Source organism: Perca flavescens, chromosome 2 (genome assembly GCF_004354835.1).
Source record: "Perca flavescens isolate YP-PL-M2 chromosome 2, PFLA_1.0, whole genome shotgun sequence".
Taxonomy (NCBI): domain Eukaryota; kingdom Metazoa; phylum Chordata; class Actinopteri; order Perciformes; family Percidae; genus Perca; species Perca flavescens.
The window spans coordinates 28,060,598-28,087,676 of NC_041332.1; the positions used below are offsets into that span (position 1 = coordinate 28,060,598).

Sequence of the window (27,079 nt, forward strand, 5' to 3'; positions counted from 1 at the left end):
ACCGTGGTAACTCATGCTGAACACCTAACCTGGTCGGGAGCAGGTTAAATTGGAGATCAGAGACCAACCGGTGAAAAAGCCCCGCCTACTGACCAATCGATCGATAATGGCGTCACCATTCTTAAAGAAGATCAGGCGGAGCTCGGTGCAGAAAGAGAGGGAGGGGGGGAGAGAGGTGGAGAGAGGGGTGCGCTCATAAAAGTTAAAACATTTACATTTATTTTTTATAGAGACCAACAACCCCGTTAACATATGTATTTTTATGAAATATAGCCTATATATTTTAATGGGAGGGAATTACTTATCGGCTTCTTGAGCCGTGTGTCGCCAATGCGCACATCGGTTTGAATTATGTTTTTATTTGTTTTATTTGCTCTAACGATCGCTTCCACTGCCAGGGTTGGAACTGAAATAATAGGCTAAAGCAACGACAGTTTATGGAAAGCACAAGTGTAATCAGATCTTGGTCCTGACTGATGAGGAAGTGATTTTAATAAGCGTTGTGATTTAAACATCTACAGCGTCGGCTATTTATTTATTTTTTTGCCAGCTTTCCTTCCTGTTTTAGGAAGCAGCGACTGTATTGCGTTTTCCCTGTAAAACCGTGTCTGTGTTCTTCATATTTATGGAGAATTATAATTTGCTCTTCTTATATATAACATGCGGCTCTGGTAGATGTTTGCGATTGGTCGTGGTGCGCAGACACAGCCTCTTTTATGTGAACGCGCGCGCCGCTGGATTGGGAAACCCTGAGCTGACTGAACTAGTTGATAACCAGCGTGGTAGTACATATGTATTAGAGGGCATGGAGAACGGTTACCAGTGATGGTCACAGAATTTGTTGCAACACCTGCACTTCCTGATTAGCGGGCCAATTGCAGGCTTGATCGCAGCTTCCCTGCAGTGACGTAGCAGCGGTGGTACTTCCTTGTTTGTTTTCTGAGCTAAACCCGAAACCAGACGCCCCATTTCAGAATGCATATGTCCAGGTAAACACGATATTTTATTTTTGGATGAACCAGCCATATTACAACACCGTTTTATTCAGACATCGGTTAAATAGTGGATTTCTGTGTTTTTAGCCATAGACTGATAGTTAGCGTTGCTGAGGCTTGCTAGGGTTTAATAGCTAACTATTAACTATAATGGCTTGTGCGGGTCATCAAGCCGTCTGTTTTGGTTTAGTTAATTTACTGTTTAACCAGCTAATGTCAGTGGAGATATTTAGCTGCGCCTGCACACTATGTCAAAGATGTCTGCACAACGCAGGCCACTCCTCTTCACCTTTTCCCCAGCATCAAGCTAACGTAACCTTAAATACACGATGACATAGCTGGACCATTTACGTTACAGTTCACACTTAAACAAAGGTAGCTAACGGGATTTACATTAAGTTAATACTGTCTCCTAGAAACTGAAAACCAAGTTAGGGGTGTTATAGCAAGCTATGTGAGCTAACTTGTACACTGACACAGCGCTGGTGAGATAGTTCTGGCTATGCGAGACTGTGAGCTATAATATAGTTATTCATGTATAATGCAGTTTTTACTAACTGGGGTCTTACAGTTCATTTTCAATATTTAATACAGTCTACAATACAATACAGCCAACAGTTTTTGCTGAAACTGTAGAGGAACTTTGATTGTTGATTCAACTTTATGGTCATTTTAGAGGCTGCAGATTGTTGTGCTGTAGAGTTGTATTGCATTATACTACTGCTACGACTAACGATTACCTTCATTTGCTATAGGCTATGCTTTAAAATAAAAAAATAATAACAATCTAGTGGGTTTCTAGTCTAGTTTCTAGTCTAGTTTTTAATCAAATAGCAAGAAAAGGCCTAATAAAATACCAAATACTGAGAGGTGTTTCAAATATCTAGTCCTCCCATTGTTGATATATAACAGTTTTAACATCTTAACTAGGGCTAACACTAGACATTTATTTTGATTGTTAATTAACCTGCCCGTTATTTACAAAAAAAGTGAACAATTCCCATCATAATTTCACAGAGTTCAAGTTGACATCTTTAAAGTGATTGTGTTGTCTCAAACTTAGATATTCAATTTACTTTTATAGAGGACTCCTGCAAATATTCACATTTGAGAAGTCAGAACCAGTTAATGTTTTGTTATTTTTCTTAAGAAATTATTTACAACTAATGCATTATCAAAATATTTGTTGATTCATTTTCTGTCAGTTGACTTATTAAAGAATCAACTAATTGTTGCGACTTTAATTATAACTTTATTATTATAGGATTTATCGAAGGGAATGATATTTCTGTTCACAGAAATCTTATTTACAGTGGAAACTATTCAGACAGGGGTCAGATGGACATAAAAGTGATGGGAATGGGAATTGGGGGTCAGAGGTCTGAAATGTAGCCATGGTTGTCCTTGATATTAATTTTTTTGGTAATCCTGATTTTATAGCCTCTAATGAATTTGATTAGGTGACAGATTCTTGTGTTCACTACCATTCTGCTTTCACCTCTCCTTGTCTTTCTGCCTCCTGATATGTCATTTTTATTTTTTCTTATTTTCTATTCTTATTTGTTTATTACCTTTGGCTAACTCAGTCAGTAACATGCATGTATTGTATGTGGATTGACAGTAAAGCAGGACTGCTTGGAGCTGCTTAAGCCGGGATTACACTGACAGGGTTTATTTAAACACACTGCCCTGTTCTCCGGTCACACTGCTTACATCATTCTTACACACAGCCATATCCACCTCTAGACCCATATACTTCATTCTTCATAAACACCAGTGGTTCACACATTGAGCACAGTGATCAGCATGAGTTCCTAATGAAGAAAGATGTCATAATTACCCTGTTTTCTGTTTCTTCCAGGGTTGGAATTTACATAAAGAGGAGAAAGCGGGGTTGCTCTCAAGCCTGAACATTTTTTGTCTTCCTCCATCTGGCCGTCTTTCACTCTGCCTCTTCTGATTGGTGCTCATCCCCACGCCCCTCGCCAACATGCTGTGTTGGGGGAATGCAAAGGATGGACAGTTGGGTATTGCTATGGAGAGGGACCCTGTGTTTGAGCCAAGGAACTGTCATGTGTTCAGTGGCAGGGGACTGAAAGAAATAGCCTGTGGAGGGCAACACTCAATGTTCCTGCTGCATGATGGTAGTGTGTACACATGTGGTTCGAACAGCTGTGGACAACTGGGCCACAACAAACCAGGGACTTCCCCAGGTAAGCGTTCAGTGTGAACAGCAGAATCACTGACCTTGGATTAATCATTACAAGTTGTAGGCTTTTGCACCACCCTGCTGCACTGTTTTCAGTAGGTGTGAGAAGAAAGTTACAACAGGTGTGAGAATGTGGGTGGACATGACATGGTGTGTTTATGAGGGCTGTTTGTATTGGTAGGCAATGTTGACCTCTCAGTCAACCACTTCAGTCCAGATTAAATATCCCGACAACTATTGGATGGATTGCAATTAAAAGACATCCGTGGTCCCTAGAGGAAGAATTCTACTAACATTCCCATCAGCCTCAGCTGTACTGTAGTGCTACTTACTTAGTGAATGTTAGCATGCTAACATGGCAAACTAAGATATTGAAAATGGTAAACGTTATACTTGCTTAACATCAGCATAGTAGCATTGTCATTGTGAGCATGTTAGCATGCTGGAGTTAGCATTTAGCTCAAAGTAACACTGTGCCTAGGTTCAGTCTCAAAGAGCTGCTAGCATGGCTGTAAACTCTTATAGTCTTGTTTCTGTATAGCAAACATTGGTGTTAGAAATGACAGCTTTGGGCTTTATTTCGAAACCTTATTTATTGAAATCTCAAATACGTAAATTATTAGAAGATATGAATATTAACATTCAAATAAAAGATATTACATAGCAGTTGCAACTGGATGTTCTATTGTAGAGTTACACCCTCATGTGAGAATAGCTGATGCCGTGGTTCCAACAATATGATTTTCCAGGTAACCCTATCTTTGTGTAAAACTAGTAAGTAAAGCTGCTAGATATCACACAATCTGGATGACTCTTACTTAGCATAAGAAAACGGGGCGATTCCATAAGCTTCACAAATGATGCACTTCATGTTGTTGTATTATACATAAAAAGTGCTTAAATGCAAAGCAAACTGTGGAGAGTATCAGTATAAATGCACAAGTGCCTCAATTTCTGAGTGGGTTCTATTGGGAACATCAAATGAAACGACTAGTCACAAAACCATTTCTAGGAGATTTGAAACACTCATGGCTTGGAAGTGATTGCAGACAGGGGTGGGTCAGTGTTGGTATCATGTGGGTGGAAGTTTTTGTAACTTTGTATAGCCATGTGGGTGAAGCTGTAACAACAATGAATAAATTCAGGTATCACTGAACCTCTAGCAAATAAATAGACATATTCAATAGAAGCTTCTTGCATACCTTGCAAAACCTCTGTGACAAATGTGTAGGATAGATATCTCACAGGTTGTAAAGCACTTCTAGTCACTTAACACTTGATAATGTTTTAGGTCTTCATCAGGCACGTTTTGTTACTTAAATATATTATTTGAATAAGCCTATACAATGTAGATTGCTAATTAAATGTTTTTAAATCATATTGTAGTATAAGCTCTAATGAAACCACAGTATCAGATTATTGCCTATTTGTAATTTTTCTAAGCACCTGCAGCATTTGTAACCCAGTAAACACTATGATAAACCATTTATATAGCAGAAACCACACAGGAAACCAGTGCACCAACAGCACTGTACAATATGTCATCCTCACATGTGCTTGCTTCCTACTGCATCCCTCTAATGTGTGTGAAACGGATTATTGCAGAGACAAACCCACTTTTACAGCGCACATTAAAAGCATAGACGACTTCGATTTTTTTTCTGTGCATGGATAGTATCATACATACGTCTCTAACCTTTGACTCTCAGGTCATATTATGTTACACAAAGTCTATTTTCGGCCTGGGAACTATAGAAGTTTGAGTGGTCCAAAAGATGAGATAAAATGCCCACGCTAAATGCCTCACATGGGTTGGGTCCATGAGGGCATAATGAATGCTCGGTTTCAAAACATCCTAAAACCAACAGATACTTGAATTCTTTCATTCCCTCTGCCATTAGGCTCTTAAATGCTGCCGATGGCAGCAACCTGTAACATTCACAGCTTGTAATCCTGGGAAGCATAATGCTTCAATTTATGTATTTATTACTTCACTTAAATTGGTATGGTTGAATATTTATTTTTATTTAGCTAATTTTCAGCACCCTGTGTGAGCTTCGCTGTTCATGCCTCGGTTACTCATTTGTTGACCTGCTGCTACTGACATGTTGATTGATTGAATGATTGCGATAGTGTTTATTCTTGTCTGCATTTTATGTGACTGGTTGACTGCAAAATTGAATTGCCCTTTTGGGATCAATAAAGTTGTTTGAATTGAATTGAAATGTATGACAATCATAGACCAGGCTAGTACATAACAAATGAGATGGTAGCTTGACAAAAAAAAAAAAAGAAATCAGGGCATTTACATCCTCTCTCTACATACTCTTCATACGCTGATCTATTTTTTTTTGTTGTCATGAAACTGCTGACGTCTGACGCTCTTCCTCCTCTCCACAGAGCTTGTAGGAGCTCTGGATACTCAGACGATAACAATGATGTCGAGTGGTCGGGCCCATTCAATGGCGGTGAATGAACAGGGTCAAGTGTTTGCGTGGGGAGCTGGTGAAGGGGGCCAGCTTGGTCTGGGGACTGCAGAGGCGGCTGTTCGAATACCAAGGTGATTTAGTAGCACACCATAAAGGAATTAAAGCTTTTAGCCTGACAGGAGAAAAAACACTTCAAGAAAATGACTTTGAAATCATTGTCGTAATGCTTATATCCATTACATTATATATATAAATAATGTAATGTAATTTGTAGGGACCCATACATCCAAAATAACAATGCCATGAATTATTCTGTTCACATGAAATTAGAATGTGAAAAATAAACATGATTTAGAATTTAACAGTTTTTTGTTTTTTTTTAAGATCATTTTTGGGCTTTTCCGCCTTTAATTTTTGACAGGACAGCTAGGTGAGAAAGGGGAGAGGGGGGGGGGGGAAGACATGCAGGAAATCGTCACAGGTCGAATTATAACCCTGGACCTCTGCGTCAAGGTTTATGCCTCGACGCATGTGCGCCTGCTCTACCACTGAACCAACCCGGCCACTATTTAACTGTTAAGATGCAGTGAATTGCCTGCTTTGGGATAGTGAAACATTTAGGACTCTAAAGTAGTTTCTTACGGCTGGCCTTACAGTTAGCTTGTATATTATGAATTAGAAATGTTCACAAAAAAAAATGTAAGCCGACAAAGTTAGGTCCCTTACCCGTGGACAATCTCCGAACTTTAACCATATCACTATGGTAGCATTTAATGACTTCTTCTGACAACTGAAAAAAAAAGAGGGTGTTTTTTTCTGTAATTTGTAATTTTGAACATTGAGTAGCCTTGGGCATGGTTTGATTAACACATTTCTTTTTTCCTAGGTTGGTTAAAAGGCTGTGTGACCACCGGATCTCTCAAGTAATGTGTGGGAATCAGCACTGCGTTGCACTTTCTAGAGGTGTGAAAGACACAATCTCCTCATAGTACACCAGCACCGTTTACGTCTGTACTGTTGTATCCATCTACTGTTTGTCCAAACTCTATCCATATCCAGTTTAAACTTTGCATCAGAAAGCATCTCAATTTCATCTTGACTGACCAATTGCATTGTATTTTGGTTCCCTACACGTATGCTTTTGATTTCTTTCTGTGGGATATTTTGACCATTGGTTGGAGCTAAAGTGGGACTAGGAATTGTCAAATCACAAAGGCTGAGAGCGATAGGCTGACACACCCGTCAGTCAAGAAAACATGCCCCCGCCCCCCCAAAAAAAAACACTGTACAAGCTGTAATTTATAAATAAACACATTAGTTTTAGATTGTCCCACATAACTAAACAAATGTTGTATACAGTTACTTATTTTTGCTTCTCAGATGGCCAGCTGTTCACGTGGGGCCAGAACACCAGCGGTCAGCTCGGGCTGGGGAAAGGAGAGCCCGGCAGGTTGCTCCCTTATCCCCTGAAGTCTCTGGCTGGTATTCCCTTTGCACAGATAACCACCGGGGGAGACCACAGCTTTGCTCTCTCCTTGTCCGGAGCTGTATTTGGTTGGGGCAAGAACAGAGCTGGACAACTGGGTCTCAATGATAAACAAGGTAATAATCAGTAGCCATTCACTGCTATTTAAAATATATAAATTATATATTATTATGTAGCTTTAACATTTGCACTTAAAGTATTGTTAAGACACTAGATAGAGGGGTGTATATGTTTCATAGAAACACTAAGTGTTTATATATGGGAAATATACAAAATATAAAATATATAAATATAAAAGAAATATAAAAAAATGCCTATTGGACAGTAAAGTCACAGATTTATGGCCACTACAATACAACATTCAAATGCAGAACTCCGTAATGTTCCTCTAAGTCGTACCACTTTTTTGTTATTACATCAAACAGTGTAGAACAGTGTGACCTTGCTTGCTTGTTTATGTTCCCTTCCTCAGATCGTGCTGTTCCGTGCCACATAAAATTTTTGAGATCTCAAAAAGTCGTTCACATCAGCTGTGGAGAGGAACATACAGCAGCCCTCACAAAGGTACGAATATAGACAACCCCCACAAGTGCTTTTTAGTTTCAGTTCAAATATCCACATATTATAAGCATATCCTGCTGCCTCCGTTAGCATGCCACCAAATGTTCTGTATTGTGTCTCTGGCAGGATGGCGGCTTATTTACATTTGGTGAAGGCTCGTCGGGTCAGCTGGGTCATGGCTCCACCAATGACGAACTTTTACCCAGACGAGTGGTGGAGCTCATGGGCTCTGAGGTGTCCCAGATCACCTGTGGCAGGTACTGTTAAACCTTCACAGAACTTTTGTTCACCATTTAATTTGGTTCACGTGTACAATCTGATGTAACTCAATGCATGTCTGTCTTTGTGAAGCTTAAAGTGTGTCAGAGAGTTGTTGATTGAACACCTCTCTGACACAGTATCAACAAAAACTAAAGATTCCAAATGAGTTCCAGGGTCATTGGATTGCCTTAAGGTAGACTGTACCTAATGAACTCCGTGTTTTAGAGGCTGGTTATGTCCCCCGGCATCCTAAATCGTGCTTTTTCCCCTTTTGTCAGGCACCACACGTTGGCCTTTGTGCCTTCCTCTGGTGTGGTGTATGCGTTTGGTTGTAACAGCCATGGCCAGCTGGGCATAGGAATACGGGGGGATGCTAGGAGCCCATTACCTGTCAAGGCCAGGACTGGAAATGTCCATTGTACAGGTAAGCAGAAGACTTTGCAATATGTCAATAATACAAGAATGAAAATGTTTTGTTTTTCAGGGATAAAGGTAGCAAAAGATATGTGTTTTAAAACAAAAACGTATTAGTGTGGATGTAGTAATGTAGTGTAATATTTTTCAGGCTGGAAGATGACTATGAAAACTGTTTCACGCACATAACATTTTGATCATCTCTTGATGCATCCACAATAAATGATCCTTTATCCTTCATAACTATGTATCAGAAGTATACTCAAGGTCATGCTCAATTGTAAAAAAAATAATTTTATACAAATGCATTTGAAAATGATTTACTGTACAATAAAAAAAAAATACTTCAAGTAACTATGCGTTTACTTGTAATGAAAGGTGCTATACAATTAAAATTAACATCTGAATAACTGTTGTAAAATGTTGGCCAGCTAACGTGCTGTTTCTCTTCCCTTTCTTTATTATGATCAAAACAATATACAGTGACCAAAATCATCAGTGGAGGAGACCATAGCTTCTTATTGTACTCTAATGACCAGGTATGCAATTTAATTAAGTTTATAGTAAAGTGTGTTGCATAAATTATGACATCAGTTTTATTTATGACCAATAATTTATTTATTGTTTGTATAGGGGAGGGGAAGCATCATTACAGTCATTAAAGTGGCATGAGGCAAAGTGAGCTAGTTTCCTCAAACCCCAAATAACCTCGGTTTGTTGTTTTCCATTTTATTTAGTTTCAGTGTTTCACCACAGGATGGCATTAATGTCTAAGCTCTTACCAGTTCTTATAAAAAGGAGCTATGCTGTATGTGGAGAAATTGTCTGTTACACATATCTAGCAAATTACCAGTAATGTGCACTGATAAAGACACATTTAGCCTCTGCAGCAAAATATTTAGACTACAGGTGTGGCCTATTTATTTTATCTTCAAGAAGGAAACAGACACAACCCAGACTGAAGCCCAAATGTTTGTGCTGTGTTCTTGTCTCTGTTTGTCTTCCTCCCTGCAGAGTTACGTCCCCCCAGAAGACTTCAGAGTGATTAATGTCAGCAAATCAATCTCCCCAATCAATTATGAAAGATTAAATTCATGGCGGTTAAAGCTGATGTACAGCACAGATTCCAGTGTCACAAAGTAAGTCAAATAATAAAAAGGTGTTATGTGAAATGTATTAGATTGATTGTACAAATATATATATATATAAATGTTCATTCTCATGTAGATGTTTAGTATTAATAATGGTCTTACTTATAAGACTTGATTTTGTTTCATCAGTTATATTTTAATGTCTCTGTACTTGTTGGCCAAATATTTTTCACAGTGAGGCTCTGTTATGTTTTTGTGCACAGAGACATCATAATTCAACTCTCCTCTACGGCTTGTTGGAACGGCAGCTTTTTGGATGAAAGGTACATGAACACCATGTTTACATAAGTAACTAAGTACTTAACATTTTCATCTCATTAAACCATTGCGCAATGCAATGGTGAAAAGAAAACTAAGTACATTTACTCAAGTCCTGTACTTAAGTTCAATTTTAAGAGACTTAAGTATTTCCATTTTATGCTTTTTTATACTTCTTCTCCACTACATTTCAGAGGCATATATTGCTTTTTACTCCACTACATTTATTTTAAAGCATTAGTTACTAGTTGCTTTTTGCACATTTACCACAATCACATATACTTTACAGTACAGTTAACCATTAGGCAAAGAAATTAAGAAATTTAAATGGATGTTTTCCACTGCTCCAGATATCCATTTGTTTATGTACATGACTGGGACCAGGCAATACTTTAAGCCAAGGTTTAAAGAGTCTGTTAATTAATTTTTATACCACGAGAGAATGAATGGAAACCAATGGCTGTCTGTAACTGTAGGAATAAAAATGGTCATCAAAATATTAAGTATACATACACTGTAGGTAAGGACATACAACTTGTTTGTTGTTTCAGGTGCTGTTATTTTGCATTTGTGTTACATTTTGGCACCAAAACTGCTCATCTGGTATTTTAAGCTCACAGAGTTCTCAAAATAAAGTGGGTCAGTGCTCACACACACACAGTGTATTATCTGCATCAATGTTTTTTGTTTGGCAAACAGTCTCCACAAAATCATATATGTAATTGTGCTATGACTAAATGAAACCTGAACTATAAGAATGTGAAGGCTAACACTGTAAATCGTGGTTGTCCTTCATGCTGAGGGGTTTTGTTGGCTTCGTGCAGGCATGTTTATCAGGCCAAACAGGAGATGCTTAGGGATTGACTTAAATACCTTTAGGCTGGGTGTTCACCTAACCGTTGGCGTTTAATCCAAAGTAACGATTGAGGCTTTACCTCAAAGTCCCTGAATGTGAGCTCTGACCTATTTTTATCCTGTTAGTGATCACTGAGACATCATAGATAGGCAACGCATAAGTGTGTGTTTGTTTGCTTTCTCAGTGATGATACCCACTTCAAAACCAACCCAAAGATCCCAGGCATCGATCTCGACTCTGTCAGAAAGCTGTTTGAGACGCTAAGCAAACCGGCTTTCTCTGGACTTCTGGAGCAGGTAAACATGTATTTAAAAATGGTATGTGTACAAGGTAACAGCAATTTGGTCTCTTTTACTCTTCTGAGCCAAAACTTGACAGTATTAAAACTAGCTACCTGTTTGGGTTAGGAGGAACTGTGGGATTGTCACACAGTATTGGATTTCTAGCTTGTGGTTCTAAGAAAACATCCATATGTGAATATTGAGCTTGTTTTGAAAGAACATCAAGTTCTGCAGTAGGCACAAACTGCAGGAGTGAGTCATAACCTCTAACATTAGCTCAGTAATGGTAGGTTTGGGGTTCATGCACCTCATCCCAATTTGAAATATAATCTGTGTGGAGACTGAGGCCACGTACCAAACCACTAAAAGCCTCTCCCAAAATTTAGTGACTGATTTTTTTTATCCAAGTTGTTTTGGAAGTGAAGATTATTTCATAAATTCCTCTGGTTTATTTAATAATACTTGTAGCTTTCAAACCTATCAAAATAAAGTACATTTCAAATACTTTTTGCCGTATAACAGTAAATATGGTTCCTTATATCTGTGTAATTAAAAGTAGAAATATACATAATCTGTTATACATGTCTTCCCTCTTGTTGTGTCCAACTCTCTGTTAAGGCCACTAAGAGTTTTGAGAGTATGATGATCCCCCAGCTGCCGCGCTCCCCTCCTGATGTCGAGGCCATGAGGATTTACCTCATCTTGTCCGAGTACCCAGCCCTGATGGACTCTAAGAACTACATCCGCCTCACTATCCCCCTGGCAATGGCCATCCTCCGGCTAGACGCCAACCCCGGCAAAGTATTGGGTATCATACTTGCATGCACACACACACAACAATTTAATTATTATTATTTTTATTTATTTTTTTAACTAGTACAGTGCCCGTTGAAAATGTGCTTGTTTGGAACGGGCCGATTGCTTGGCCTGTGGTATTGCTGCTTGTAGAATTCTTCAAAACCAAATTGTAGCCCAAAATTACTAACAGAAGGATCCCAAACCACTTCATATGCAACTCCACTGTATAGCTTACTACTGACTTACTGATTTACCTGACAGAGAACGTTGCAGATTCAGAATGTAATCACAAACTATCACAATGAAAATGTGGAGTAATCAGACATTAGCATCATGGAGTCATGGCAGTGTGCTACCCCCGCCCATTATGAGAGCTAATCAGCACATATCTGCGTTCATCAACCACCAGAACCGGACTGTTTGTTTGTGTGTGTGTGTGGGGAGAGAGAGAGAGAGAGTTAACAAATGTAGCATTTCAGCAGAGGTGTTAATTTCCATACAGGTTTAGTAGCTTGACGGTTAACGGTGAAGTAGGGGATTTGATTTGCTGGGGTATTTTGGCGACTTTAATGTTATTAGTGTTGTAAGTTAGCAGTAGACTTAATTAACCCGACCCAGGGTGAGTCTGATGAAAACTGATGTGTCTGCCCGGTTCAGCTCGGAGATGTTCTTGCATTGCACAGCGCTGTGAAGGAATAATATCCAAGATTACGTTATGTTCTGCATCTGTTTAGAAGTGGTGAATGTAGGCTACAGCTCACAGCAACTTAATACTATAAAGTGTCTGCCTTTTGTTTGATATTTAGTGTTGGCAAATGGGTTTTTATTAAGTTTCCTCTTAGTGAAATAACAGACACTGAAAAGCATAGCGCCTTTTTTTCGCCAACCTTATTCCACACAACAGTCACAATGCTCCTTTCAGCTATCCACTCCTGCTCCAGAAGAAGCAGTTTGGTATATCTAACAATCATGTAGCCAACGTTGGAAGCAGGAAAAGAATATTAATATTTGGGGAAAATGAAGTTCAGTTGGTAGCTGGTCAAGAGCCTTCAGTTTGAGAAGAATCAAAAACAAGGAAAGGCTTTTCCACACAGCAAAAAAAATTAAATAAAATCAGCTTTAGACCAACTTGAAAATTGGTATTTTTTTAAACATTGCAAAGTTCTTTGGTGTGTGGCAAATGTCTTTTTAATTGTTGAGATATTTCGGAGTTCAAAATATCAAATAATGATTTATAGGCAGGCACAATGATGGTCACATTCCATAAAGGCATTCTTGGTGTTCATGAAAAGTGACATTAGTAATTATGTGAAGAATGAAAGAAGAGAGCCAGAGAGAGAAGTTGCAAACCCTGCTTACTTTCTCACTTCTGCACACCTACCTGGCCAATCGCTGCGTGAAGTGGGCGTAATTGTTGAATTGTCCCCAGACTCTCTAATTTCGATGTCGGAAAGGTGTGGTGGGGAGGGTGTTTCAGATGCTGTTTGAACATCCGACGAAAACTCGGTCGATCAGCATATTGATACCTGCAAATACAGTATACAGTACAATCAGAATGTGAACCTTGCTTATTCACATATATTGCCCATGTACAGGGTTGATACATAAATATATTAGAACACAAACATATATACAGCTAAAAACGTTAGAGAAACAGACATATCAATGGAGAAACTTGTTCGAGCGAGGTATTTGCTCTGTAATTTCATTTGATTTCTTTTCCTCTGTCCCTGCAGATAACTGGTGGTACTTATTGGACAACAGCGTGTTCACCAGAATGGTCGACATGTACAAGAGCATTGTTGTGTTCATGCTAACGGGAGGCAAGGCGCTGCTCGTACCGGTGTTCTACGAGAACTATTTAGTCGCCACGCTGAGGCTGCTGGAGAAACTCCACCAGGTATCCACACAGCTCACCTGCTGCTGCTGTAAACAAGCCATCAATTCTGCATGACAATGTGTGTTTCCGGTTGTCTTGGTAGCTGCTAAGATCATCTGTTGACTTCTGTGTTGAGGCAGGCGTTTGTTCCATTTTTCCAGGTAAATTTAAGGGCCAACCATGTGGAGTACAACCATTTTTATATCCCAGACATCACCAGCCTGGTGGACATCCAGGAAGACTACCTCAAATGGTTTCTGAGTAAAGCTGACATTGTGAGTTCTGACAATGTTTCACTTCCTTGTCTCACACACACACACACACACACACACACACACACACACACACACACACACACACACACACACACACACACACACACACACACACACACACACACACACACACACACACACACACACACACACACACACATTATATAAAAGTTGCTGCTCTTGACCTTTTTTCCCCCCCCTTTCAAGTCTACTCAAATGACTTCACTTTCTCTCATTTTCTAGAAAGCGGGATCAATCCCCCGTTCACAGGTACTTGATTTTTACTTGAACATCTAAAATGACATATTAGATTTATTTTTGTTATTAGTGTAGTAAGTATATATTTCCCTGGTTTCCTTGCAGAGTGACCATCCCGCAGTGAACCTATGTGCCTATCCGTTCATACTGAACGCTCGAGCCAAGACAACCATGCTGCAAACAGACGCTGAACTGCAAATGCAGGTACCTGCTGTTAATGTGATCTTGTAGCATACAGTTTGATCACTTGACGATTAATTTGATTGTTCTGTTTTTTTTATTATCTATTTGAAATTGACTCTTTTCTCGCTTTTCCCACCTCAACCTGTGACCGTTACCAAGATGGCAGTAAGCGGTGCAAACTTACACAACGTCTTTATGCTGCTCACGCTGGAACCCCACCTTGCTAGGAACCCTTACTTGGTGCTCCATGTGCGCAGGGACCATTTAGTAAGTGACACACTACGTGAGCTCACCATGTACTCTGATGTGGACCTCAAGAAACCGCTCAAGGTGAGAGATACACCTTAGGTTTTGAAGATCACTGCAGTTCTGTAATTTGGATAAAAGTAAAATCTTTCTTTTTCTGTACTTTTTGTGATCTGCTCTTATTCTCCTCCTCCCTCCATCCAGGTGATCTTTGATGGAGAGGAGGCCGTGGATGCAGGTGGAGTGACTAAAGAGTTCTTCCTGCTGCTGTTAAAGGAGCTGATGGATCCTGTATATGGGATGTTCACTTATTACAAAGAGTCCAACCTGCTGTGGTTCTCAGACAAAGTAAGGCAACACTGTATCCACATGCTAATGATGTAAAAAGACTCATTTCTCAAACGCGCTCATTGCATGTTAAAAAAAAAAAAAAAAAAGGTTAACTGCAAACATATTAGCTTTGTGAAGCCTTTTCATAACACGTAGTAGAATGAAAAACAAACTACTGTAGCAAGGGGGGATAATCAACATCTTTTAGTACACATTTTGTGTTTGGTGGATTATTTCTCTGTGGTAACAATGCTTTTTGGCAATAAATCTTATACCGTTGGAAAGCCTGTTTAGTTCCCTTTCAAATGGTGCCCCATTTGTAAGGAACATGCATTTGTGGGATGAGTAGCAGCGCCTCTTCCTCATTCTGGTCACCAGCCTGGTCACACACTGCTGTGGGATGGCATCCCATTCTTCAACCAGCATTTGTCGCAAGTCATCCAACGTGGTTGTGTTGGTCACTCTGGCACGAACAGCACGCCCAAGCTGATCCCACAAGTGTTCAATGGGGTTGAGGTCAGGACTGCTGGTTGAAGAATGGGATGCCATCCCACAGCAGTGTGTGACCAGGCTGGTGACCAGCATGAGGAAGAGGTGCCAGGCTTTTGTGGCTGTGTATGGTTCTTCCACACGCTACTGAGGCTGTGAAATCAATAAATTGTTAAATTGCCAATATGTCTTGTTTCTTCAAACTTCAATCATCCAATCCACCAAACGAGTCAATGGCAGAATAAGCTGTTTGGCATTGGCAGAGAAGATTTGGCAAATTTTTCTTGGGCACAACCCACATACTCAGCGCTGCTGCTCATCCCACAAATGCATGTTCCTTACAAATGAGGCACCATTTGAAAGGGAACTAAACAGGCTTTCCAACGGTATAAGATTTATTGCCAAAAAGCATTGTTACCACCGAGAAATAATCTAACAAACACAAATGTCATTACTTTTGGTGCTAAGTTTATTAAAATCATTTCCTTGTGTGTGTTTCCAGTGTTTTGTTGAGCAGAACTGGTTTCACCTGATCGGGATCATCTGCGGTCTGGCCATCTACAACTCCACAGTGGTGGACCTCCACTTCCCACTCGTTCTCTACAAGAAGCTGCTCAATGTGCCATCAAAGCTGGAGGACTTCAAGGAGCTCTCCCCCACCGAGGCCAGGTAACCTGTCCTCTGAGCTGGAAAGGAGAGGGGATGCAGTGCAGGACACGTTGACTTTTTCTTAGACATTGCAACTGCTGCAAACAATTTATCTTGCTTGTGTCCGCAATTTGACGCAGGCCGAATGGTCTAACACTGGGAACCTGTTTATTGTCCATTGTTTGGACTTGGTTATTAGTTTTGTTTATTTTAAATAAGGTGTGTGTGTGTGGGGGGGGGAGGGGCGGTACTGCATGGTACTGTGTAACTAAATAGCAAAAAATTATAAAGCAACCTTCACAAACACACACATACATAGTGTGCCACTTGCTTACATAACCAGTGTTGGTTTTTTTTTTAGGAGATGTGAAATTGACTGCTACTGACAAATGAATTTGGAGCAGGAAGGATCAGTGTTTCCTTTGTGCCAGATTTTGTCCAGTTGACTATTGTTACAAGCTACAAGAGGCACTGCATAGACTGTAGTGTTGCTTTAGAGACAATACCGCCTTAAAGGACAGGATCTTGTTTTTTCCAATATGCTATGCTTTTATTTGGACTTAAAATAAAAGTCTTAAAATCTTAAGTCAACACACATGGTACCTCCCACTGACAGGAAAGAGATAAGACATTGTTTAAATAATTGAGTCAACTGTTTGAGATTGAATTAATTTTGTATTGTCTTTTCAGTATTTAAAAATACTGCAAAATGACCTGTAGTTGGGCTTAAATTGTAAGGCTATGGTATCAGATCCTCTTTTACTAATTATCATTTCCTTTGCCAGCTACACTTCCTCTTTCTAGGTTTCCTGTGTTTTGGTGGTAAATATCCAGCATCTTGTTTGCAGGAAAACTAACACAACACTCCCCCGATGACATTTTTCTGTGGTATTATTAGCTAATAGGTCACCACTTCATTTTTAATCTACTGTAACAGACCATTTCTATTTGATCCATGCAGCTGTAGGACAGGCACAGCTGATCCCTGATTTTCATTTTAAATGTGAAACAGGGACAGATTTAAATCTGCAAAAAAAAACGATATATGATCCCTCAGTGTTGAAGATATTTCTGAAATGAAAATTATTACATCTACCAACAAAGTCTTCAGCTATGCATGATGGTGATATGCATGAAGGAGCTATTTTTCATATGAAATGTACTAATTAGTTTCTAACCTCATGGCGTGGTGAACGTTTTTGATGATGGAGATTCTGGCCTTCACCTTTTCATTTGTTTTATAACGTCACACTAATAAGATTATTAGCTTGTGTTTTTCCGCCACTGACATGATCTTGTGTTAATAGTGTTGCTTCTTCCAGACATCCACTCTGTTTATTCTTCTGCAGGAGTCTACAACAACTTCTGGATTATGAAGGAGGTGATGTGGAGGAGACGTTTCTTCTCAACTTTGCTGTAAGTATAACTGTTCACCTGGATAAAGTTTTTCTTATCGTTAACAAATCCCACAAGAAAGACCAAAACAAACAAATAAACAATCTGACCATCTCTTAAAGGGGCCGTACTTGGAATACTGAAACAAAAACAAAAACAGCGGGCTGGGATTGGCTCCACATTGCTCTCACAGACCGTTGCTCAATACGTAAAATACCTACATTTTGTCACAGCCACATGCACCAACATGCATGTGCGGCTGGACCAGCTATCGAAAACAGAGAAGCTTGGATTACAACACACACCGAGAGAGTTTCTTCATCTTCTCCTCAGGACGCCATTACTCCACTTTATCTTTACATAGCAAACATTGGTCTGCTGCTATATTATGTTATCCAGCACAGACCCTTTAATACTTCCCGACTTCCCTACCCGGTCTGTGGCTGTCAGATCCAAGCCCTTTGGGTTCTACTGAACACGTAAGTCTTTTTAAAAAAAGGTCACAAATTAAGAGTATCATTTTTATTTATTTTTTAAAGTAAATTTGTTGGAGACTATTTCCAGTTGCGGATTAATACAAAGATAGTGCACGGGTGAGTGTTTACATCAGCAGCATAACGTATGTGGTAGTGGTGGGCGATACCATGAAATACATAGGCCAGAATCACCAATATTAATATGATCCTGTAATTATTAAAAGCAGATAAAGTACTATTATGTTTTATGAGTTTAATGCATCACTAATGGCGTTTTTCCATTACATGGTACCTACTCGACTCTACTCGCCTCGACGCACTGTGCGTCCCTTTTCCATTGCAGATTTTAGTACCGCCTTAGCTTGGCTAGTAGTCATAGCGACTGCCGTGGGCGTGGCTTGGTAGCGTTGCATTTCCCCCGACTCATTTCCTGGTTCTCCTTCTCCGTAAACAACATGAAATCAATCAATCAATTTCCTGCTCCAGATTTCCCACCGTGGTCAGAAAGAACAGGGGAGACTCTATGTTTCTCTCACTATATGACGCTAGAGTCACTACTCGCTGCGGAGCTAATCGCCGGCACTCTCTCACTTCTCCCTCGCTCACCAGCTCCCCATACACACACGCCGATCGCCGGCACTCTCTCACTTCTCCCTCGCTCACCAGCTACACACACACACACACGGTGACTCTGTATGCTACGGAGAAAGCTCTGCGCCTCCGGCAGCAAAAAAAACACCGCTGGCTAAACTATTTAAAAATGCCTCTGTCGCTAGCAATGCAGTGATCAGTGACGATTCTTTCCGACCAATCAGCAGCCTGCAGGGTTTCACGTCACCTTCTTGGCTAGCCTCAGCTCGCTTGAAAAAAAAAAGTATCTGTTGTTAGCAGGTACTAGGTACTTTTTTTCGTAATGGAAAACCAAAAAAGGCAAGTAGAGTCGAGGCGAGTAGGTACCATGTAATGGAAAAGCGCCATAATAGGTTTCTGGAAACAAATGAATTAATGTGATTTGTCTTTCACCATGATTTGTTAATTACTTAATCACGTGCAGGTTACAAAACAAGACACTTTAATAGTACGAAAAATGTGCACTGTGTGAATTCTTTGAGCTAACGAGGTGATTGCGGTAACAGCAGCATAGAAGCAAAAGTACTGAGAAGAGTGTTCATGTTCCCAGAATGTTCAAGTTTCTCGTTGGTATTGATCCTGATTAATGCTTACATCAATACTTAAAGTAAGACTTAGTATGGGTAGTATCCATACTTTCAGTATTGATCCATCCACCCCTAGTATGTGGGATCTACAGTGTCCATGTTCATCGCAATGAAGGAACCTGTCAGCCATTGCAGCAGTGTGGCTCCTTGACTGGGTTTGGACAACAGTGGAGGTCTATGGTACAGAGAAATAAGATATAGTATATCCACACACACCCACCCACACCCACACCCACACACACACACACACACAATGTTAATTGCTAACATTAGCTAAGGACTTAAGGGGTATGACTGTTGATGGTTTTGTCAATTTTATGTTCATTTAATCCAAGAAAAAAAAAATGTTATGGGATTTTTTGACAATAACAAAAAATATATATTTTCTACACTTTACTGCTGCAGGGTAAAAAAAACCTACAAAACTCTAATCAAAGACTATTTGTTGTGTCCACATCTCAGATCACCAGAGAGAACTACGGGATGACAGAAGTCAAGGAGCTCATTCCTGGAGGAGAGAGCATCAGTGTGGACAAAAACAACAGGTGAGGCAGCTTGACACGTCAAATATATATGCTGAGAGTTTAAGGATACTATTTCAGCAGATTCAGTCTTTTTAAGAATAAATTCATCAGCTCTTCCGTCACTTGATGTCCCATTTTGAATGACCTTGTTCCATGAATATTTTAATGCTCTACAGTCTGTTCTTTCTGAAAGACAAACAGATGACTCTGTGGTTTTTAAATATATTGTTTTTCCAGCACTGGGATTATCATATCGCTCACACAGCTGGCAGCTCGTGGCCCATTGTTCTGACATGTTCTGGGTTGATAACATCGGAAAACAAAGATTTCAGTATTTTAAGCGTTATGTTGTGTGTTTTTCTCAACCGTCGCCGCCCTGTTTCTTCAACTCGTCCTTGTGCCAGTGGCATTGATTACAGTGTTATGTGGAGGAGTCCGCAGAGGGTTGTGGGGCGGGCGGTGTCAACATGTCTGGCTGCTGGTGCAGAACAGATGGCCAGAGCCGCAGTGACCCAAGTTGTTCCTGCATAATCCCCTCAACATTCGGATATAACACTGTAATAACAGAATTGATAGAGCCATTTGTTGTTGCTGTGGTGTAAAACATCCACACCACAAGCACCGAAGGAGACGTGTTAATTTAGACTGAAGGTTAGTTCATCACAGTGTTTGTGTTTGCAGGGCTTCATGAGGATGTGATCCGTTTTGTGGGACAGTGTTATTTTTAAAGATGTGGTAGCACTTGTACATGAGCTGGTTTGTTATACAAAGCTAAAGAGCAGGTTTTCTCATTTAAACTATTTTTAGGAGCATCTTGCGTCTTTATTTTCATGCTTTTCCCGTTTTAACGGAATGTTGGAGTGGCATGTTGGCAGCCTAGAAATCTAGACGCACCCTGACGGCAGCAAATGTAATCTGCAGCCAGGGGTCTGGCTTGTCAGGCTAGGGCATGTCATAAAACAGCAAATCATCATTTTGGACAGTTTAATTTTATGAGCGGTAGTATTTTTTTTATTTTTTTGTGGGAATTTAAAATGAATTAACACCTCCTGGGTCATGCTAGAGTTATTATTATGAAGTGTGTTTTCCAGAAAGTGGTAGTTAAGTTAAGAAGTTACCTCTTGATCCCCCACGGGAAAATACTGAATTATGAAGACGGCCCTTCAGCTCTTTGCATCATAAGAATAGCGTGCATTAAAAAGGCTTTTACACAGAACGTCTCATTCATTCTATCAGATTACAGTAATTTAAACTTTTAACTTTTGAAGAGAGGGATGTTTGGGATTGGTTTTAACAGTGATTGCATGTACAGTATGTGCCTGCTTGTGACAGGCTGTATGTCTTTTCTCTGCACTTATTTCTTATGCTCTACTCAGGTCTCTTGCCGAAGTGATCCTGATCTTAGTGAGATTTCCTGATTATATTAAGGTCATACTAATAAGATATTTTAGTATAACATGTTTCCAAGTTTTCCTTAAAATTTGTCAAATACAGGTCTATAAAAAAGGTGAGCTTCCCACAATTGATGATGAATACGTGGCGCACACACACACACACACACACACACACACACACACACACACACACACACACACACACACACACACACACACACACACACACACACACACACACACACACACACACACACACACACACACACACACACACACACACACACACACACACCAAGTGTTTACAGTCCCACCTTGAAGTCTGAATAAATTATTTCCATATAAACTGATTTGTGAGGATGCAGCTGAAACTCATTAATGAATCTGAATGTTTATTTAACGTGTGTGTTTCAGGAAGGAGTTTGTGGGGGCCTACCTGCGCTACGTGTTCTCAGACTCGGTGAGTGAGCAGTACTCGGCCTTCTCCTCTGGCTTCCTGAAGGTGTGCGGGGGGGATATCCTGTCGCTGTTCCAGCCCTCTGAGCTGATGGCCATGGTGGTCGGCAACAACAACTACAACTGGGAGGAGATGGAAAAGGTTAGTGTGTGGTTTAAAAATCTGTATGTGTAATATTTGTAGTAACAATGAGTCCAACAGTTCTGAGTTACTGTCCTGCAGCAGAAATGGCAAACCATTTCCTGTTCTTGGTCAGTGAACTCACGTAAAACTCATAGTAGGAAATGGAACGACTGTAAGTAAAGGTAAAGGTACTTTATTTATCACATACATGTACATGTAGCGAAATTCATTCAAGTAAGTTTGCAAACTGATAGATGTGGATGTGATGATGATCACGTCACATTTCACAGTGCAAGTGACAAAGAAGGGAGGGAGTATATAACACTTACACAGTGGCGAGCAGTAACACATGATTCATGACATCATGCTAACTTTCACACACTTTGACTGAGAAGATTTGTTGTGAGTCACTCTCACTGTCAAACTCCCTGAGATTAACAAGACTAACAACCCTAAACTAACTGACGAGTCCAATATTGACCTGTTGGTGGCAGTACACTGTAGCTTTAAAACCAGAGGGAACCTCAGGGAACCATGCACGTCTGTACAAAAATATGAAGAGAATAATCACAATACAAATGAGATTAGAAGGATAATCTAAGACTAATAGAATTACAGCAATAATTACAACATAAGAAGGTACTATAAAAATGGATACACAGCAGGTTAAAAATCATGAACAATGTACATTTACAAATTAATAAATAAAATCCTAAAATAGATATCACTAATTGCAATATATTTTTTTATTTTATTAGATTATTTTACAGGGACAGTGCTCTTTGATAACCTGATGCTCCAGATGGTTTGTTACACAGAACCATCTGAGAAGCAGTCATTGGAAACTGACAAGGGCGGGCACTTTCAAAAAATACCTGGCAGGTGATTGGATGAACCATCCGCTGATATTGTTTTGAACTTACAGTCGGGGCCGTCACAAACACCTAAGCCACGCCCCTAGTTGCTTTTAATGGGACGCTTGGTTGGAGCGGTGTGTTGGTACAGTTTATATGAATGATACTGACAATTTGCTTATTTTGTAGCTTGGCATCTGAACAAAGACGGGGATGTCTTGGCATTTGGTTTCACATTTTGACTGGTGTTATCAACTCTCGTGTCCAGACGTCCCTATTGAGCAGCTTACAAACAAAACATCAGTGCGAAAACCTAAGAGGGACTGTTATGTAAGATAAATAAAAGGGAGAAATTTGCTTAAAATGTATATACATTTCATGCAGTAGGTGGAGGTGCATACACGTCGTTGAGGAATTTGTTTTACTGATGTCGTGTAGAAGTTACTGCAGGAGAGAAAATATTTTCGTAATGATAACGCGAGAAAAGCTTTTCACCATCACATCCTTTCTCTTTGCAGAATGCTGTTTACAAAGGGGAATACACAGCCACTCATCCAACAGTCAGATTGTTCTGGGAGGTTTTCCACGAGTTCCCTCTGGAGAAGAAAAAGCAGTTCTTATGTAAGCATTTATTTGCCTCATTGCTCAATGTGCAATGCAGTTAAATCCTCACACTCTCGCATTCAAACATCTTATACTGTTATTATGTGCAGTAATTGTTCCTGCATGAAGAGAGCAATCTTGCAGGGGATGGAGGTTCGATCCCCGGTTCCTTCTGTCCACATGTCAAAGTGTCCAAAAGGGGCAAGAAACTAAACCCCAAAATTACAAGATCATACCAACACCTTGCATGGTAGCTCGCTGCAATGGGTTTGTGAGTGTGTGTAAATGAGAGACAAATTGTAAAGCTTTGGATAAAAGTGCCATATAAATGCAGCTATTTACCATTTACACAGGCAAATGTGGAGGGTAGGAACATGTTTAGCCTTCTCTAGTAATTGATTCTAACTCTGTCCTCCTGCGTGCAGTGTTCCTGACCGGCAGCGACCGTATCCCCATCCACGGCATGGAGAGCCTGCGTATCATCATCCAGTCCACCACAGCGGAGGAGCACTACCTGCCGGTGGCCCACACCTGCTACAACCTGCTGGACATGCCCCGCTACCAGACCAAAGAGATCCTGTGTCGTCGTCTCACGCGGGCTGTGGAGCAGTACGAGGGCTTCAGCCTGGTCTGAGGAGGTTTTGATGCACTTTAACAGCAATACGACCCCCATGTCGGTTTCAAAAGAGTGTAATGGGGGACTTTGGGACACAGGAAGGTCACTCTCTTTATATGTTCTCGCAAGATTGTTAAACATCTTGAATCTGAAAGGTCTATCTATGTAAAATGTAGAGTATTATTGTTTTTATTTATTTGGGAAAAGTTTCTCAACCTTTTTAGGACAATTTGGGAGCTACTTTAAATGCTGGTGTATGGATATATATTTGAAATATATCACAGTTCTGAAATAAAAATGATCTTTACTTAAATTCACCTGGGAATCACAACCTGGGATCCTAAAACTTTTGTGACCAAAACTCAAAGGCCAGAAGAGGTTGAGAAACTCTGTCTTTGGGTGTTTGTGTAGTTTTTTTTGTTGTTTTTTTTTGCACAGCTGTGTGTTTTATATTCAACTCCTTAAATTCTATTTTTTACCTTTAAAGACTTATGTTATTACCTAGAGACAATAAATCTGCTTTTTGTTACTTGATTCTTTAAATAGAGTGGTTATTTTTTGACAAACTATAAAATGTGGATATGTATGTAAATAGCACTTTGAATATAATCTTTACCCTTGACATTGGGAGGAGTGTTTGTCCTGCTGATCCATGTGGACACCAGCATGTCCTCTGCCTGAAATTAAAGAAAGACAACAGGACAGTATTCAGCAGGCAGAAAGATGCAGGATGAAATATGGTTAATATGATTTGCAATTAGGGCTGGGTATCAAACTTGTATCGAGTATCGAAAAAGTGTCTTTCAATACCAAATTTCTATACCTATAGGAGTAACTCTCAGAATCAGTGAGCCAATAAGCATGCAGCATGCTTCTACCAAGATCTAATAATGCTGGTAATTGGCTGTATACAGTGTAGAGGCATGCAGGAAAAACTAACGCGCAGAGATGAACGTAAGGCTCACATTTGTGAATTGTGGTATAGTCTTGACTACAGTGTCCGTCACATAGGTGTAAAGGAGCTCACAAAATAAATAAATGGATTTTTAATTTGTAATCCGTAATGTGTAGCTAATGTTGTAATTTCTTTTTGTTAAAATGGATTTTATAAAATTGCAAAAAGTATTGTTCAGGAACCGGTATCGTACAGGAACTGGTATCGAAAATGTTTTAACATACCCAACCCTATTTGCAATCCCTCGTATATTTTGAGCTGTGGATCAGAGATGAGCTGACTTTGTCTTGAACCTGCATTCAACAGTGTTGCCTTCTACAGCAAAACCTAGCTACATGAAAAGCTGACTTTGAAAGTTGATTTTAGTGGTTGTTGTCTCTGTGCATGTTGTTGGGTGAAAGCAAAATCCAGATTGTCATTAAAAAGTTTGACATTTTGGGAAATACGCTCATTAGCTTTCTGGCAGAGAGTATGAGAATGACAATTTCGGTAAATTTTTAGCGTTAGCTTACCTTAGCACAAAGACCGGAGAGCGTGTGAAACAGCTAAACCCGGCTAACTAACACGCTAGCGATAGCTAGCTCGTCTGTTTACCAGAGTGTCAAAACAATGATTCGCCTTGCTTCTGCATAAAACATGGAGTTAGCTAGCTATGTAACCGACTATGTTTTTGTCTTGGACCGGTGTTTCGCCGTGTTATGCGACTGATTAGGAAAGACATTTCAGCTTGGCCTATATTGCCAGTGCAAACGTGTGTTATTAATTTAATATACTTTATTTATGCCTTATTTAGCTGTTACATTACATCGTGCCACCATAGTATAGCTAGACCCTTTTCATGGCAGACATGTTGACATGTCATAGTAGGAAAAGCACAGGTGTATTCAAAACCATTAGCTAATGATGGCTGCGTTCCACTTAGGAGAGGCCCTGGTATTGTGCATGCTGACTCACTGACATAGCGATAGCTAGCAATAGCTTACCAGGACACTTGATGGAATTGAGCCATCGTTAAGGTTATCAATTTCAGCTGTGCTTTTCCTGCTATGACAAGTCAAAATGTCCATTAAGATTTAAGATGGAGTCACAACAAATGTTGATGTGCAAAGAATCCGATGGGTCACGAAAAACATCGTAACACCCGTAACAACCCTAACTTTCTGTCTGGACTAGTCTCCGCTAGTTGCTTGGCAACAGAATAGCTGTCGTTTTTTACTATTTGGTTCCTGTCATAGATTGTAAGAATAAGGTTGTTGTACGGGTTAGAATCAATAGGCTAGCCTATGCTCTCTATATATTTGCTCTCAACCAGAAGCGAATAAACGTATGTCCGAAAATGTAATTTATACTAAATTATGTAATCATTAAAATTTACAATAAGAAGTTTGTGGCAGATAATGAAATTGTGACATTTGTAGGACGACACAAGTGTGGGCCTGTGGGCAGATGACCTGCTTTGGATATAATCAATTGATATTTACTGTATAGGCCTATCATATAATTTGTTCCAAAACTAGCCCTGATGCTATATAGCCTATTTATTCCTACAGTCAAACTTCTTAATCCAAACTGGTGTTTAATTAGGTCGTGCATTGGCGTGAAGTATGTGAAATGGTCTTGCATATATAGCTACATATATTTTTTATATATTTCGTACATGACGGTGGTGTCAGAGAGACTTAAGACAGTAAATGACTTGATGCGTCCTGACAGGTCACACCGACACATCCGTACCGTATAGCAATAACAACCTGAAACAGCCCAGCGGTGTAGTGGTGATATCTGGGTTATTCTTCTAAAGGTCTTAAACACTGCACTATTCTGAGATGTTTTTCTTAGGACAGTTTATCTTCTTGCTTTGCTCTATCCTGCATGTCACTCACATGTTCTACACGTACAGTCAGTATTTGTCTAATTAAAAGCTAATTTATCCTGCGGAGTATAGTCCTATGCAAAGGTTTGTGCAGCCCTTGACTTTTTGTTACAAAAAAAATGGGATTTTTCTTTTTTGTTTTGCACATTTGTCAAATCTACACAAGGATCTCTGTTCCAACTTTTAAAATAAAACAAGTGTTTCAAGATTGCATTATTGGACTGATGTATGTTTAACATTAGCTTAGTAGCTTATTAGATTTACTTACTTTGTTTTGTCTTAAATATTTTTTTAAATCAGCTACGATTTCCCCTGATCAAATTCAACATCATGATTTTCTCCTGTTTGCTGCTTCTAAATATTGTCCATGCATAAACACTACAGAGCTTTAAATAATTGCTTAAATTGTTTTTTTATTAAGCCTGTCCAATGTGAGGGTTTCCTGCTTTTTCTGTCTTATCGGATATGAAAATCTGATTGAATAAACGGATTAACTTTGGGTTCATTCTTCACTATTTTCGGCCATTTTATAAACCAAACTATAGGTTGGTTAATCAAGAAAATAATTGGCAGATTAATCAATAA

The 27,079-nt window shown here is 39.7% G+C and overlaps 1 protein-coding gene and 1 long non-coding RNA gene across 4 annotated transcripts; one reads left to right on the plus strand and one right to left on the minus strand.

Moving 5' to 3' along the window:
- Positions 1-821: 821 nt before the first annotated feature.
- Positions 822-26,707, plus strand: herc3 (HECT and RLD domain containing E3 ubiquitin protein ligase 3). Of its 3 annotated transcripts, XM_028594105.1 has the most exons (25): positions 825-989; positions 2,857-3,208; positions 5,605-5,764; positions 6,520-6,596; positions 7,014-7,235; positions 7,592-7,683; positions 7,807-7,937; positions 8,220-8,365; positions 8,839-8,894; positions 9,370-9,494; positions 9,710-9,769; positions 10,805-10,916; positions 11,520-11,709; positions 13,436-13,599; positions 13,740-13,853; positions 14,097-14,123; positions 14,217-14,315; positions 14,454-14,624; positions 14,745-14,888; positions 15,862-16,028; positions 17,357-17,423; positions 19,558-19,640; positions 21,428-21,611; positions 22,966-23,068; positions 23,476-26,707. In XM_028594105.1, exons 2-25 carry the CDS (start codon positions 2,986-2,988, stop codon positions 23,682-23,684), a joined length of 3,126 nt encoding a protein of 1,041 aa, XP_028449906.1. In that variant the 5' UTR covers positions 825-989; positions 2,857-2,985; the 3' UTR covers positions 23,685-26,707. The 3 variants fall into 3 exon arrangements, 2 of the variants coding, with proteins under 2 accessions (XP_028449915.1, XP_028449906.1); XR_003693983.1 differs by lacking the exons at positions 19,558-19,640; positions 21,428-21,611; positions 22,966-23,068; positions 23,476-26,707 and adding exons at positions 17,525-17,881; positions 19,151-19,356 and having other exon boundaries at positions 822-989; XM_028594114.1 differs by lacking the exons at positions 19,558-19,640; positions 21,428-21,611; positions 22,966-23,068; positions 23,476-26,707 and adding an exon at positions 17,525-18,211 and having other exon boundaries at positions 822-989.
- Positions 6,180-25,806, minus strand: LOC114565843 (uncharacterized). The gene is made up of 6 exons (XR_003693985.1): positions 25,134-25,806; positions 24,283-24,343; positions 21,450-21,592; positions 15,889-16,045; positions 13,081-13,225; positions 6,180-7,178 (listed from the first exon to the last, which is right to left on the minus strand). It is a non-coding gene; the product is annotated as an uncharacterized LOC114565843 (long non-coding RNA).
- Positions 26,708-27,079: the final 372 nt, after the last annotated feature.